Source organism: Fulmarus glacialis, unplaced genomic scaffold, assembly GCF_000690835.1.
Source record: "Fulmarus glacialis isolate BGI_N327 unplaced genomic scaffold, ASM69083v1 scaffold8365, whole genome shotgun sequence".
Classification (NCBI taxonomy): domain Eukaryota; kingdom Metazoa; phylum Chordata; class Aves; order Procellariiformes; family Procellariidae; genus Fulmarus; species Fulmarus glacialis.
In genome coordinates, this window is record NW_009213611.1 from 15,952 (window position 1) to 33,057 (window position 17,106).

Below are 17,106 nucleotides of genomic sequence, written 5' to 3' on the forward strand. Positions count from 1 at the left end.
GGTTTCCCCACATTTCAGTTTTAGGAAACATCTTTTTGTTATGACAAAAGTAATTGCAAAAGAAAGGGGGGGAAAAAAAAAAGCTTTATTCAAGGCAGGAGGAAAGAAGACCCTAAGTCTCCACACAGTTACTTTTAGTTTCTGTGCTAACTAAACGTTAGGGAAGTACGAAGTGTTCTGGTATTGTTGGGGATAGCCAAGACTTTCACAAAGCTGACTCTTGAGTATCTAAGGAAAGAAGCAACTCCTACCTCCTCTCTAATTCTGTAGTGTTTTGTGTTGAATGAAAGAAGCAGTCAATCTTGGCAGTATAATGTAATATACAAATCTCTAATGTGGAGGCCTTTTTCTCCTCAGGTTATTATTTAATACTGCAGATAGGAGGAGGCAAGAAATGAGGGTATAAAGGGTAACATATTACTCTAGCATGAAAACTGTATACCTGCCTATAATTTGATAACCTACATAGAGTTAATATTTGCTGCATATTAAGTATTGCTATCACTGATTTGTTACAACCTCCTGATTTAAAGATGCACTGCATCTTAATGATTAAAGCACTAGCTACAGCCTGTGCTTTAACCCTGTGATAATATAATGCAATGATTATTGACTTTAAGTGATTTGTGCATTGCATTGTGTGTACAGTGCATTATGACTGTGCTTTGAATATCTATAAAGAGTTCAGTGCCTTCATCAGGAATTGTACACATAGTATAAGACAAAAAAAGGTCCTATCTTTCTTCATAGATGCTTCAGTATGACTTTATTACTTACGTAACTGAAGTTTTTAAAGTTCACTGAGATGACCACGTGCTGTGTAGTAGTTTATACACTTCAACAGATTTTTAAAAAAGAGCTCCTATTGCCTTTATTCTGGATTAACAGCAAAGTCTCTAGAAGACAGTTCTAAAAAAGACAAATAAAATTACTGATTTATTATAAAATTTTAGGAAGATTTTTTCTTGCACATTCATTGAAGATATGTAAATACAGGAAATGAGAAAAATTTATGAAGATTTCTCCCCCTATGTCAAGCTTCCTGAAAATTTATTTACGTTTTTGTGATTGTCCTATTTATTATAGAATATTATTATACAATCTGTTCCTGAAAATAGAGTTACTTACTGATATTTGTTTCTAAATAGGAATTCCGTCAGAAGGTGATGCTGGGAACTCCTTTCCTAGTTATTTGGCTGGTTGGGTTTATAGCAGACCTAGACATTGATTCTTGGCTCATTAAAGGGCTGATGTACGGTGGCGTGTGGGCTATGGTGCAGTTTCTTTCAAAGTAAGTGTTTTACCAGGACACCGTCTTGTTTAGTATACACACAAGAAGTGTTTTGCTGGCATCTTTATTGGATAAATAATCTTAAATTTCTATTTTTTGTGTGTTTTTTCGACATGCAACATTAATTTTTTGTTGGAATTTTTTTTACTACTATTTCTGGGGAAGATCTTGTGCGACTTTAGTTCTTGTAATGCTCTGTTGTCTTGCAAATAGCCATAGAATTACCTTGGGTGAATACCACTGAGCTAATAGAAGCTAACAGCAGAACAGAAATTCAGTTGTTGTCCAGAAGAGGGTGCTGAATGTCTGTCTACAAAGACTTATCAGCATGCATTTTGCAGAAGGCAGTCAAGGGGAAAGTTACTGTAAAGGAACAGAAAAAAGATATGTGCAAGTGTGCTATTAAAACCTATTCTTTTAGAATTTAAATATCCAAAGGCATCTAAAGAGATTTATAGAGTCAGAGTCAGATTTTGTAGCTTCTGTTGTTGTGAAAACGGGTGACTAAAGAAACAGGCTGCTTTCCAATAATGTTTTTAATTTGTTACCTGATCATAAAGAATTTTAGTTGTGTTTATGATTACTTTAAATATCTGTAAATGCACCTACGTATACACCTGCACATACATACACATACAGGCACGCTCCAACGGATTTTTAAGATCTGTAGACTACTTCATCTGTCCTTTGTTTTTCATTGTCATGTGTGGCATGTATAGAAGAACTTGTTATATCTTCATACTTAGGAACTTTCTGCTTTTCTGGCATTGAATGTCATGTTTATTAGAACCACTTCCTTCTCCTTCTTTTCTGTTTAAAGAGGAGAAAAAAATATATCTGTTCCTCAAACCAAGTTCATAGAATTTTAGTGAACTTAGTACACCGGGAGGGAGGTAGGGGGGTCATCAAGCTTTTGCCTCTGCAGGATCTTGGAGATGATCTGTTCAGTCTTTTTGTCTTCTCTGAGGCTGTGCAATTTGCTGACCTCCTCCCACAAATAATTTATTTGGCAATGCGAATCCCAAACCATGCCTCCTGCAGGAAGCAAGGACAAGACTTCTTCAAGTTTCTCAAGATCTGTGTTTTGTCAAGTTTTATGTTTTCGACCTACCTGACACATATTCAGGATTAACGTTCTTACTTTCTCTCATCCTTTGCTTAATGTTTAGTATAAATACTTCCTGAAGTGTTTTTCACAAAGCCCAGGTTTGAATGGAACTTTTGCTATTATTCTAGTAGTATTTCCTCTCCCTGTTGAATTTTAGCTAATCTGCTTAGCTGTGTTTTCCTCCCTACTCCTTTCACACACAAAAAAAAATGCACAGAAATCACTGAAAGAAAGATTACTGCTGAGTAACTACTGTGTGTCCAAATTCACTTGTTACTCACCATCTTAGCTCATCTTCCTTATAGGATTTTCTCAAAAGACCTAAGAAACTTCCATTACAGAAGAGACAGTTACTGCAAGTGAATGAAGGAGTGAAATGGAAACTACTTGGTGCACACATTTGTCTGTGGCAGCCCTGAGGGCACCACCAGGACAAAAAGCAAAATGCATCAATGTAAGGATGTTTAGGCAGATGATGGAGGAAGTTTTATTAGCAGTTTAAAGTGTGACTTTTGATATGTTTAGCAATTTTTCCTTGAATATGGGGTAACCTAGTCACTCACCTAGTTTGTCTCAACTATATTCAGCTTTATTCAGAATAGTCTTTAAAATGCAAAAGTATAAGAAGGTGAAAATACCTCTGATGGCTTAATTTTTTTTTTTAAATTAAAGTAGCAGCATTCTATCTTAGAACTTGGCAAATCTAGTGCTATGGGAAATGAATTAACCTTTTTTTTTTCCAACTTTCTATTGGCAACTGTAACAGAAGCTAAAGATTCAATAATCTGAAATATTTCAAGTATGTAGGCTGATAACACCAAAGTCTCTTAAGCTTTTTTCTTAATGAAGTAATTTTAATGTGTAATTTTCATTGTATGGGTTTCCAAAATATCTTTGGCACTGAAATCTCTCAAGTAAGTGTAGTTCGCAACCACTATCTCTGTAGGCTAGGAATCTCATAGGTTTCTAACTGCTTTCACAGTGTAGTTTTAGCATGAGTATTTACTCATTCTACCTTTCTTGTCCAGTTCTTGACATTCACTTCAGAAGTAAATGTATAAATTTTAATTAAATAACTTTCAGTCATGACCCTTCATCTGAACAGGTTGAAAATGGGAATTTCTTATGAACTTTGAAGGTAAAATGTTTTTATGGTGTATTTTGCAATATACCATATAGTACATATTTTAACAGGAAGTGTTTTTCAGAAGCAGTAGTTCAGGATTTACATTTTGTAAGTCGAAATTTATCATGTGACATTGCTCCTACTTTACAGGTCATTCTTTGATCACTCCATGCACAGTGCACTGCCTCTTGGAATATACTTGGCAACGAAATTCTGGATGTATGTGACGTGGTTCTTCTGGTTTTGGAATGATATCCTTTTTTGTGTACAGTAACAAGTAATATTTTTTCATATTAGTAGTATGAGGTAATACCTAGATATATCCTACATATATGAGTAAGTAAACTAATTAAAATTTTAAAATGGCTATCTCCATTAAACATTGCTTTCTATATTGATGGTAATTATTTTACCACTTTAAAAATGTGCACACTATTGCTTTGCTTCAGTAAGTGAAAGATTTTCCTCAAAAGTGGCTTACAGTAGTCTGCAAAATTTTCTGTGCTTTACCCATTTCTTAAGCGGGGGAAATGTAAGCAACTCTATGAAATATGTTCTGGCTGTGAGGTGACAAGCTGTACTTGACTGCATTTTTAGACACTCCTTTCTGAAAAGCAGTAGGTAATTTCATGGTATATATCAATTCCAGTGGAATTAGCTTCATAGTTAGTTCTTCCTAAAGATTTTGCAAATTCCATTTCATACAAACTTTAGATACGTTTGTTAACTGTATTTTCAGTCTTTGAAGATGTATGTATTAACAACACTGTATTATAGAGATTCAGCATATGCCCATATTTGTATGTTTTTGACTGTCTGCCTATTTATGAACTTTTCGTAGTCACAGGGGTAGAAATTGATTGAGAGTTCACTGAAGAATGTCAGTTATCCACCTTAAGGAAATAGATTCAAATTTTTAAACAACTTTCCTGGGTATTGTAATTACAATAACCAAGAAAACAAAATAGAGATTTAATGTTCTATTAAATGTTTAATACAGTTCTTAGAGTTGTAAATAGTTGAAGTGAACTTAATATTTGTGATGGATGTTGGCTTGACTTTTCTAGAAACTGGTTTTCTTTTAATCCTCAAAGGAATTACCATGAAATAGGATAGTAGCAGTGCAACCCTTTTATCATCTTGTTAATATGTTCTCCAACCTTAGCTAAACGAGCCTCACATTTTTGGGTTGTGAACAGAGAGAAGACGCTGCTTCCGTGCTGCCTTTGGCTTCCATGCTGACAGTGTTTGCAAAGATGCTGCTGTGAATAGTAGCAGTCCCATGTGACTGGAGATGACTGCTATTTCACGTTTTAAAAAAATGTAAAAATGAAAATCTAGTAGCTGTTAAGTAACCAAAAAAAAAAAAAAATTCTACCAATATTAGCATGAGTATGTCTTGAAATTGTTATTTAGAAATGCTGATCCTACTACCAGTCTCTCTGTCTGGCCTGATTTTCTATGTTTTTACTCAATTAAATTTACTGGTAACTGTAGAATGAGGAAAGCGAGTACAAAATGAATATGAAAAACATTTTAAAAAGCAGTAGTTAAAAATGGAGATACGCTTTTCCAGTTTTTATGGAATGGAGTAGAACTGTCTAAGTATGTCATGCCTCAAGACTGAAGTTGCTTTTCTGTTCTTTTCGTTAAGAAAACCTGACTTTTGGCAAATAGTAAAATACAAGTTTCTGAGGCAGTTATAACTACACCATCTCACTTCTGAATCTCGGCTCTCCATACCTTGTAGGTTTTCTTTAGAAACTCATGTTTGCTAATGCTGCTACATGTTTTGGGTGGCAAATGTTGAGCTACTGTGAAATGCTTTCTTGTGCTAACATAACATCAGCTTGAACCAAATCTAAGAATCTGTGCAACTTTAAATCAAAGTCCTTGACCATATTAAAATGGCTGCACAGCCAACACAACTTGATGATGGCCTCTATCTTGATGTAGAAAGCTGTCCCGTAAGGCTGGCAAATTTATGAGATTTTTATCCCGAAGCTCGTATTTTCTTCATATATGTACCAACTTGCTGAGATTTTTATTTCTGTTAGCCATTCTGATTAATGTAACTTGAAGTTTGGGGGGGTTTTGTCACAGAATAATGTTCATTGTCCACTAGAAGTAGTAACCATAGACAATTAATTACACTAATAAAGTCTGACTTCAGAATGTCAATAAAATACTGTACTGCTTCTGTAATTTAAGGTAGGTGCCTCAAAACCTTTGCAACAGTCTTTTTGTACACAGAAGTAGTAGTCTAAAAACTTCAGTTACTAATTGCTTTCATTAGAGCTGACACAATTCTCTGACAAGCAGTTTAGAGACCTAGTGCTTGAGGCCATCTTCCTTTAATTGGTGATTTTTAATTGGAAGTCTTTGTAATAAGATTCCAAATTCAGTCTTCTTCTGGAAAATTGCCCTGTAGCTTTATTGGAAAAAAGAAATTGCATGCCTGCTCTATTTTTATAGCGTGAGGCACAGCATTGTGGTTGGAGAAAGGATTCTTGTATTTTTACAGCTTTATATGATTACTTACAGCAGACCAGAGTACTACTTCATACTCTCTAATGTTCAAGTGATAAAACCTGTCCTGGTAGTTTTCACAAATTCTGACCATCTTTTGCTCAGGAAAAAAGTTTCTAACCTTAAACAACTGTCACGAATTGCCTTACTGGAACTTTATATTGTAAGTAATATACAGGTCTTAATTGCTGCAAGTGTTACTTTAATATTCAGGTGTTTGGTAAGAATTTTCTTTTCTTGTAGATATGTTGAAGGTGTCTGGAAGATCATCTGGTCTTCTGGGTTTAATCCTAATGAGACAGAAAAGGGCAGTCAATGTATCATAAAGAACAAACAAAACCAAAGATTAGCAGTGCGTTTTTTTGAGTTTCAGGGTGGTCACGTGAAAAATAAGTCTGTAAATTCTAAGGCTTAATGATGTGTCTTCTAAAAGACCAATACTGAAAGCAAATTCAAACAGTTTAGATGAATCTAGTGTACTGAATTTTTGTAAATGTTTCCATTCTATTGGATTTTTCTCAGCAGCTTCTGAGTCTGGTATATTTGTTAAAATAGAAATCCTGTTCTTGCTGGGAATGAGGAAGTTATGATCTGTATATTTATGAATATATGAGTCTATGGTCCTGTGCTTCCCTGCCACTGTTTTACTGCTGGTTTGCTGCTTCCTTTTACCTGTATTTTACCAATAACAAAGGATAGTTATGTCTTTCTCTGTTAGTGTATTCTAATCTTCTACTGTTTGCAGAGTAGGGGGGAAATACCCTCAAAAATCCTGCACACTAAATCACTGTATTTTAATTTAGTTTTATTTTCAAAGGGGGAAAAACAAGGATTTAAAAGTACACTTTTAATAACGTGGGACTAGAATTTCACATTTCATTCTTTTTCATTAGCTTTTATAGGTAGAATGTTCTCTTGTGTCCTGTAAAAGTTCAGGACACATGTACCGAGTTCACATCGCAGTTGTTCACGCAGTCTTTTCAATTCCAGCTGAACAAATAGTGCCTGTTATGTCAGAAGGTTCTTATACTGCTCTGTTTTTCTAAGATGTCAGAGTTTGCTGTAACCCAAAATATTCACAGTATTTTTTTTTTTGGTTCTACCACTTCCATTTGGTACAAATGGGAGTGTGCAGTTATCATTAATTAAGCTTCTTTAAGTATAGCATACTACTTGCAATGCTGAGATAATGAGATGATATAAGCCAATTTATAATTTTAAAATAATTTATCAGTGACTAATACTGTATCGATTACCTTATTTCAAATATACTTCATGTATTGATGGGTTTTAGGTGAAAGAAAACAAACACTGCACACTTTTTCAGTTAGGGGTCATTTTAAAAACTGGGTGTAAGAGAATTCATGGTGATTTTCATGCTTTCACAAAGCTGTTACAATAGCATAGTGTTTTAAAAACTGTAACAAGCCAATTGGTACAGTTAAGCAGTTAAAAAAAAAAAATTCATGTTACCAAAATTAGTTTCAAGAAAACAGCAAAAAACCTTGCATGCAGAAAGAAAGAAGCCAGCAGCCATGTTTCTGGAGGAACCAAAGACCCAAAAAATCCAAGCCCCAGGCCCAGCTATCCAGAACGTCTGTTCCCGTATCTAAATACTTTTTCTAAATAAAAAAACAAATTTCTGGGGTGGGGGAGATGGCAGTGAATGAATTTTTTTTGTAAGCTAAGGGGTTTTTTTATGTTAGATAGAAGATTGAGGTAGAGAGTTTTTACAGAGCTTCAGCTGATTAAAAATGGATTTTGTCATCTAATAAATGGCTAGTCAAATGAGGCTTCTTGTGTAGCTATCTGCCTGGACTCTTGGATCCAGATGTACAGCTGTTATGAATTAGCAGGTTCATTAGCATGTATTGATCTCTGACAGCTTACACTGGCTGCAGATTTTTCTCTTTAGGAGAAAAGGACTTCATTACTGGATTTGTAGTTAGTGGAAGGGGGCATCTTGGTATATAATGTGCATTTTGGCGTGGTTTCGGACTCTTGTATGATGTAGCTGTGATAGCAGGAAGCTGCATGTGTTTGGGCCCTTTTAAATAGGCTGCGGTTCATCATTAGCTCATCACGTGTTTACCTCACTCATGGGTTGTGAGGTGCTTGTTGGGTTTTAATTTTCTTGTTAATGAGATGGTCTTTTTGGTTCCAAGTGGTTTCCTGGAATAATTTTCAGCCTGTTGTACTTGTTCTAATAATTAAAGGACTAAAAGTAGGAACTGTTTCATGGGTGTTTCTGCTTTGTCTCTCACAATGAAAACTGGGGAAACCTCATAAAAGACAGCAGATTGGTGACAGGGCAGAAGGTGAATGCCCACTATATCGTGCATTTTGCAGCCCTTAATAATATGATAATGTATTTTTCCTTGCATAGTTGTAAATGAGGATGTTAGGAGAAAATGAGACACTCTCTTTCGAGAACCGATTCCCTACTCTAGCTAATGCAAACCTATAAGGGTTTCTTGCGTATGGAGAGTTTTGAGAGATATCTGTGATACAAGTTGCTAAGATCTCTTTGGAAGTAAACCTCAGAGGAGAGTTCACCATAATTTTAGATACCTCTAGTGTGGACATCTATATCTAAGTTAGTTGTTTGAGCTCTCTTCATAGCCAGTGGAGAAGAAGAGCCACCTGTAGGGCACTGCTTCTCTGACTTAAGTATCTCGATACTGAAGATAGATTGGACGTGGCTTTTTCCTTTCTGTTGTGTATGAAGGCATACTGAGTGATTTAAGGTAGGTGAGATGAATCCGACAGTTGGAGTTGTTTTATGTACATCAGATGCCAGAAATATCCTGAAGAAGACAATTCTAACTTTCCTTTCTCCTTCAAAGTCTGGTTGGTTTTCATCCCTTCTCCCCAGTTAAAACTTACGAGAAACGGGTTTTTGAAGATAGTAACGAAAAATACTGCTGACTTTGTCTTTCTCCGTTTACATAGTTACTGCTCATCTATACTTAATTCTGCTTTCTCATGTAGTCTCCTGACATCTTCCATCCTCAGTACAGAACTACCTTATCTGCCACCATTTACACTGTCAGCATTGCACTCATCTGACACTACCATGATAAAAGGAAAAGCAAAACTTAGACTCTGTGGGGAGTCTTTTATGCTTTCTCTGTATTTTATGGAGTAAAATGAGGAAAGGGTAAGTTCAGAAAAATTCTGCATACTGAATTTCTGCTCGTGTGACTGGCATCCATGGACAGCTTCTTTATCACACAAGTTGTCCAAATTCTAGTCAGTAAAAATACAATTCCAAAACTTTAAGGTTATAAAAACCCTTTTAACGGGTAGAAAATAAATTGTCTTTCCCCCATCTTCTTTAATAGTCTAGACATGACATATAGTAATGAGGAATGGGTCATATAATTTTTTTCGATTGTACCTTTCTTGTTTGTAACGGATGTCTGATTAAGGTATTTTTAATGAAAAAACAGTTTTCACTGTTGTGGCAAAAACCCCGTGATACTTTCAGTGTTCTAAAGAAAATTTAATCTTTCTCTAGCCATACAAATAAGTTGAACCAGCTTATTCTTGGCAGCAGGTAATTTTAGAAGAAAAATAGGAAGAAATTAGATTGTATAAATATTAAACTCAGAGCTTTTCATCTGAAATGTATCAAATAGAACTGCTTATAGGATAGCTGGTGGTTTTTTCCCCCCTATTATAAACTTGCTGGAAACAGTTTGTTAGAGGAAAGATTAATTAGCCTTCAGTGAGTTAATACTAACATTCTACTATATAAGGTACATGATTAAAATTTTAACTTAACTTGCCAATATTTTTTAATGAGAAATTCACAGCCAATTCCTCCCCCCAACAGAAGGAAAACAAAAGTTATTCGGGATATACTTCACATGAACAATGAGACTTTGTTAGCATTTCAGAAGTCAAAAAGAGGCCTTACTTGTATTTATTCATATTTCAGGGTTCTTTCACATCAAAAGAGCAGTGTAGTAGGATTTGAGATACTTACTGTTATTCTACAGAAATTCTGTTTTTTTCATTTAATATTTGCTTGTATCTGTACCATGTGGATTTGTTTATCAATGGTTTATGTAATTTTTTCTTAATACTGCTTAATGCCTTCAATAAACATTTTTTTCCAAGAATAGAGTCAAACAGAATAGAATATACTTGTGGATATATAGTAGAATATATTTGAGCATCTTTTCGAACTTCAAAATCTGTTTTTTTCGAAGCATGCAAAAATGTTTTTTTCTTCTTGTCTTTAGAGTGTTGTATACCAATTCAGTATAGATTGCCACGTAGTGCTTGTTTTTAAATCTTTGTGTAGTGTTTTGTATATATTATATATATATATAAAAAAATGTATATATTACACTTTAATTACAGTAGAAGTTCTAATGACTACCGAAGTAGAGAGAAATATCTGTCAAAGTTACTCAGAATATAGCGTAATTTGGGTGTGTAGTGATTTGTGCCTAAGTAATAAGTGTTCTTTTTGCCTGATAATACTGTAGAGGCTTCTGGCAGCACAGCTTTGTCAAATATGGCATCTCCTTGCAGTTATCACTGACAGCTGACAGGGATCTTTAGGTTGGTCAAGTCTTTTGTGGGTTTATCAAAGTAAATAATTTTCCACCTTTTGTGGAAGAGGCATGTCTGAAGTATTTGGTTTTTCAACATCATTGCTAAGAAATGTTTTAATTCTGTGAAGAAATGTCAAGTGTTGTAAGACTAGGCATGTTATATGGCAAGTCATTCAACACAGGAAATATATTTTAAAACTAATGGTTATTTTCTGTCTTTATATGGTAATTGATTTTATAAACACTTCCAGAGAATACTAAATCCTGTGGTTTTGTAAGTGTTAGATGTATTAGTATGTTAAAAATAACGTTCATTGATGTAAAATATGGGTATCGCCTTATAATAGGGCCAGGTTTCAGACAATACCTTTCTTGGAGATAAGTAGTGTTGAGACGTGATTGCCATGCAACAGTGGTTGTTGCAGCACAATTCCTTCTATGGCTAGAAACAGTCCTTTCTGTGATCTAACGGGAATGTCAAGCCACTGAAGACATGGGCAGTCAAATGACTATCTTATAAATAGAGCTCTGAAATGTTTATTATGAAAACAGGAAATACTTTTAAGAAGATAAATTTAATGGAATTTAATTTATTTAAAAGGGAAAATAATTACAAAAACTGAACCATCGTTATTCATTCTTTAGAAGGGTAAGTGCTTTAGAAATGCCTCATGGAGAACTGCATTTTAAAAAGTAAGTTTTCAAATTTTTGAGCAATAGAAAATATGGAGTACCAAGCTAGTTCTTACAGCAGTGCTGAATTTTGTTAATTCAGAAGACAGTGACTCAAGGGCATTCGTAAAAGTTAAACTTATTTAAATTTTATTTCAGAATTATCAGTGGGTATTTTCAAGAAAAAATTTGGTTTTAAACTTTAGATTCCTTGACGTCAAACACATCTCAATTTTTTCTTTATACATCTTCCATTCCTCGCTAATAGCGTTGCACTTTTCTACAATTTTGGAAAATCCTGGAAATCTGATCCAGGAATCATCAAAGCCACAGAAGAACAAAAGAAAAAGGTAAAGCCGTGAGATATGTGAAACTTGACCTTCAGCAGCCTGTCACCAGTTGGTCAGAGTAGTTTGCTGTTCAGTACATGAAATTTCAAGAAATTGTTGTATAACAAAAAGTCTAAAATGTTGAAAAGTTTTCCTTTCACTTGTCATCCAGGTTTCTTTTTTTACATTTGGAATATATGTTCAAGTGCTTACTGGTCCAAAGTTACATTTAGGTCATTTTGAGTAACAAAATCATAACTTAGAGTTTCAAAATAAAAAAGTTTAAAAAGCAGTTGGGTGAAAATGAAAATGTGAAATTTCAGAATTTTGCCTTGCTGAAACAAATGACCCATCGTAGGATAAGTGTTAGTTAATTTGATTATAAAAAAATTTCCATACTTTAAAGCACCTCTGGTTTTCCTTAACTTTGTGTCTAAAATTATTCGACTGACTGAGGATAAAAATAACCAAAATCCTAGGCAGTCTGGGATGGATTTTTTTTTTTTTTTTCTTTTGGTTTAAATGTTAGAGAAAATATGGATGATCTAATGATATCTTTCTAAGACTTTATAACACTATTGTTAGCATTTCTAATTTTTTTTTTGTTGAAGTGCATTGTCCTCAGCAGCCAAACTCAGCATTGAATATTGCAAAATCATACAAGCAGCAGAAACATTTTGTTTGTTTCATTTTGGGCAAGTTTCCTAGAAGCTCACATCCCACCAAAAGTGAGTTTTGTGCTTCTACTTCACGCTCATTTGTAAAAACAATTTGTGGATTGAAATCTGACACTTGGAATTATGGCCTTATGTAGTGATAACCATATAATAGTCTTTAAAAGATGGTTATGATAGCTTAAGTGATTTTTGTTTTCTCTGATAGATTATTACTGAGTTGATAATCAGTGTGCAGATTTACTTTCGCAAATTCCCTTTCTGTTATTGCAAATTTGCCAAAGTAAGTTCCAGACTAAATTCTCTTCCTTCAACTGGACTAAATCAAATAGAAGAGTCAGCAACTGTACTTCGGTTTGGATTCAGCAAATTACACAAATATGCAATTCATTTGATCTACTTGCTTAAGTAAAGTGTGGTTATAAAAGCCTTGCTGAACTGGATAGGAATTGTAAAATGCAACTTCTTCAGTCAGATGCATGTGACTATGAATGTTTGGATGTCTTACATTGCAGCTAACCAAATTGTGAAACGATCTGTTATCAGGAGCATAAACCACTGTAGGGTGTGTGTCTTACCTTTGTGCAGTGTACTGCTTTCTCATGTTTTTGTAATTTACCTCCACATGTTTTATGTTGAGTTAGCCTTTAGCTTTGGAATAAGCAATTTTAAAAGTTCCTTTAATTCCTGATGAGCAAGTTAAGTATGTTTGGAAATACATAGTAAGCAACGATTTCAGATGTTTATTCTTCCAGTATGTCATGCTCTCTCTTCTGTGTTACAAAATAACCCAAGTCACTCTTAAAATAAGTAAATAAATAATAAACAATCACAAATTTTCAAAATCAGATATTAATAGCTCAGAAGCACAGAAAATAAACACAACATTTACAAACCACAAAAACGTGGCTCTAACTTGAGTACTCCTGGGTCTCTATGCTATAATCTCTAAGGAGACTTGTATTTAAGTGGTTTATCAGCTCTTGTTCAGTTCTGGTTTCCTGAGCTTTGGGGTCTTGCTTGTGAACAATACTGAACTCCAGTGCTGAGCATCACAACATGTACATTCCTTTGTTCGTCCTTTTATTAGCCTGTAGTATAGTGTATACTCCCACTGAAATTGTCCAAAATATATTAAGGTATCAAAAACTACATCAACAGCGTTGAAATCATGGTAGATATGTCTTGTTGGGTTTTTTATTTTCTGTTCATCTGGTTTATTTATAAAAGTTACTCCTGTGAGGGAGGCTCTTTAATTTCAAGTCCTGTAGTGGGAAATGTTGTTAGAGCAGTGAAGGATGGCAGAGGGGGATGAGACAGGGATGTAGAGCACTGAAGTTGGCAAGATGCAAGAGGGACATGGAAGGGCTTGTGAATGGCAGTGGTTGGTTTCAGAGGGGATCTCAAGGGTTGCAGTGGTGGAGGCAAGAAATCTGGGCCAATAACAAATGGAAATGCAACAAGCAAGGAGAAAAAATAGTCCAGAACTTAGAAGTGTTAGAAAACTGTAAAGATTGTTCCTCATTTACTTGAGATCAGCAGGGAAAGCATTAAGACAGTGATTTACCCCCAGACTGTTGACTGTAGGTTTTACTGGTTACTTTGAGTAGAAGTTCCCATAAATTTTTCCTAACCACTTATTAAGTGTAGTATTTTGGAGGAAAACTTCTGTGGCTTCAGTCAAGGTACTCACCTTCGTGGTCATCATCTAATTAAGCAAGTTATGTTGATATTGCTATGGTGAGAAAATAGTTGTAAGGACTGTTTTATTGCTTCTGCAGTTAGAAACGACCTTGATGCATAAGATATCTGTGGTTTGAAAGGCAGCAGTAGATTAATCTATTTGCCATTAGGCTATTTATGCTGAGTGAATTCCTTCTGGTTCAAGGAAGGCTATTCTGGCAAAAGATGTTTTCAGGATATTTTCCATATATTGCAAATGTCATTTAAGTCTCAGGCGGCACAGATTTCAGCTGCTGAATTTTAGAACTTGTTGGAAACCATATAGTGGAATACTAGGTTCCTTCTATTCCAACAATGAAGTGGGTACTGAAGGAGTGTACAAAATAAAAAAAGCTACCATTCAGTGTGAAGGTATAGGCATGCTTTAACTGATACCTACTTCAGTGTATCACTTGGCCCGTAAGTACAGCAGCATCTGTAAGAGGGGGTTTGGTTTGCATTATTTCTTTTCTTTCTTGAAGCTTCAATGTCTAAGGAAAGAGGTGAATATAGATTTAAAGGTTTTGATGGGATACCTCTGGAAAGAAAGTCTGGTTTTTAGACTGGCTGATCCTGCTAGCTAGTTTTATTTGTCTTCCTGTTTAGAAATTCAGCTGCATTAATTTTAGTAAGTTTAATAACAGGTTAGTCAAACTGGTGCTAATCACTGTGTGAATGTATCAAAATTAATATAAGCTTGCTTTTTCACTATTTAAACCTAGATAGAGTAGGAGTAAGTATAAGCTAGAATTAATTTAGAAGTAAATGTGCATATTGGCTTAACAAGGTAGGTTTAAAATCAGTTTCAGCTGAATTTAAGTTGTTCATGTGTGTAGAAAGTACCTGAAATGAACGGAGTTCACAACCCTGGGTCTGAGAAGCAGCTATTACAATGGCTGTCAACATTTGTTTATATGCTAAATTCTAATTTCTTTTTTTTCTTTTCTCTTTTTTCTGCAGACTATAGTAGAACTTGCAGAGACAGGAAGTCTGGACCTCAGTATATTCTGCAGTACCTGCTTGGTAGTGTCTTTTTCAATCAATTGCAGCACTGATGTTTTTTGGTTGTTTTTTTGTGTTTTTTTTTTTTTAATGCTAGGCCAAAATCAGACGTTCCTATACTGAACACATTTTTGGCCTTAATGCAATTTCAAGGGCAAGATTTATTTGTAATCTTTAATTTAAGCAGTGTTTTCAATAAATAATATGTCTGTACACCTGCAACAATAAGAGGAAAAAAATTATCACTGTGGAATAACTTGCCAGTGTCAAAATCCAAGTATCCAATATATCTACCAAGCTGGTTGGTTATACACCTAACAAGTTATGAAAATCACATGTGACATTCCACCACCTCTGTAACTCACAGTAACATTGTGGTGCTTTTAGTAAAAGATTTTTTTCAAAAATCAAGTGTATTTCTCAATTTGGCGGTAATTGGGGGGGAATCTTAATTTTTGTAAAGCTTGCCAAATTGCGAGCAAATACTTTTCTTGGACTAGTTAATACTTGGTTTCACCACAGAAAATTTAAAAGAAAATAACTGGTTAAGGAAAAAAAAAGTAACCATAGTAAGTGTAATGCGTTGCTTTTTTAGAAAGTTAACTAGTAAATACAAAATTAGCAAGGTTATCAGTGTTACACTGTAATGCTCTGACCTATGTAGAACATGAATGATGTTAATATTCCCAGAATTGAATCTGGAAAATTTTGTACAGATGTGGCACCTTAAAAATTACGTATGTGTATATATGTATATATGTCAGAACACTTAATATCAGTTCTTTTTTTTATTGCCATTTTATATTTCTTTAAAAACATAACCTTTTAAAAAAATTATTGGGAGTAATTTAGCATTGTAAGTTCCACTGAGTTCCACTTGTTGAGTCATATTCCTGTCTTTAGAAAATAAGCTGGAAGAGTTTACATTAGAGCTCAGTTATGAATGATACTGACAGAATCGTGGAACTCAAACTCATTTCGTATTTTCTTTGTTAAAAAGCTGAAATGAAACTGGTTGCTATACAAAGCTCAGTAGCTGGAGGGGCTAGGAGAAATTTGTATGGGTAAAAAAAACCCTTTATATAACAAAAATAGTGTGAAAATCATTTCAGTGAGGTGGTATAGATGTTTGTGTTGAATAGTGTATAGGTTAAACTTAATAACTAAGATTGCTTTAAAAATTAGCATAAAGTTTGAAGTTTTCTAAGATTAACAGCAGAAAAATCAATTTACATTTAAATTGAGGGTGGCGTTTATATATAAAAATGTCAGGGTTTTTTGATAGTCTAAACAAATGTTAATAACCATTACAGATACGGAAGCCAGTGAGGTCCAAACACTGTGGTGTATGCAATCGATGTATAGCGAAGTTTGATCACCACTGCCCGTGGGTGGGTAACTGTGTAGGTGAGTAATTTGCTAAAATACGATGTTGTCTTAACAGATAAGGAAGGGAAAAGCTTCTGAAATCGACCCTGGGTGTTGTGCAGGGTTTTGTCTGTTCTCATTTCACGGTGAAAATGACTTGACTTCTGCCAAAATCTGAGAAAAACTGTTGAGGACTTTTGGTAGAAGGAAAAACATTTTCAATATTGAGCTTAATTTTTTTTCTACATGCGATTCTCTGCATTATTCTCATTTGTATTGTCTGTTATACCCATCCTCAAAATTGTTCTATGTCTTAATTCAGTTTTCCTATCTATATATTTTTATTAACATAAACTCTAGTAATTAAAAGATGCAAAGCTTAACTGCTTTTTAATGTTTGCAGAAAAGGCATGTACCGATTCCACAACTGACTATTATCCATTACATAAGATAAAATTTTTCATCTTTACTAAGAATTTTTAGTAATTTAGTGGGAAAGTATACATATTAAAAAATGTTATGATTGTAACAGTTAGATACAGAATGACTTCCTATTGAGGTATTCTCTTTTTGACCCCCCAGGTAGTCTTTTATTCTCCCCAGTGATGATGAAAGGAGCGGATATAGAACAGGAGTAAAGTCTCTAAATGCTACTATTCCCTGTCATACTTTTTGAGAAACTTATTTGACAGCCATTGTTATGCAGGGAGTACTGAA

At 34.5% G+C, this 17,106-nt stretch overlaps 1 protein-coding gene across 1 annotated transcript in view; it reads left to right on the forward strand.

Moving 5' to 3' along the window:
• ZDHHC17 (zinc finger, DHHC-type containing 17) overlaps positions 1-17,106 on the forward strand; it is a 43,309-nt gene that overhangs the window by 15,066 nt on the left and 11,137 nt on the right. Inside the window, exons 6-10 of the mRNA XM_009578250.1 lie at positions 1,149-1,291; positions 3,676-3,776; positions 11,520-11,644; positions 14,980-15,042; positions 16,335-16,428. Coding sequence (XP_009576545.1) covers positions 1,149-1,291; positions 3,676-3,776; positions 11,520-11,644; positions 14,980-15,042; positions 16,335-16,428 — 526 coding nt within the window. The remainder of the gene's footprint in view (positions 1-1,148; positions 1,292-3,675; positions 3,777-11,519; positions 11,645-14,979; positions 15,043-16,334; positions 16,429-17,106) is intronic.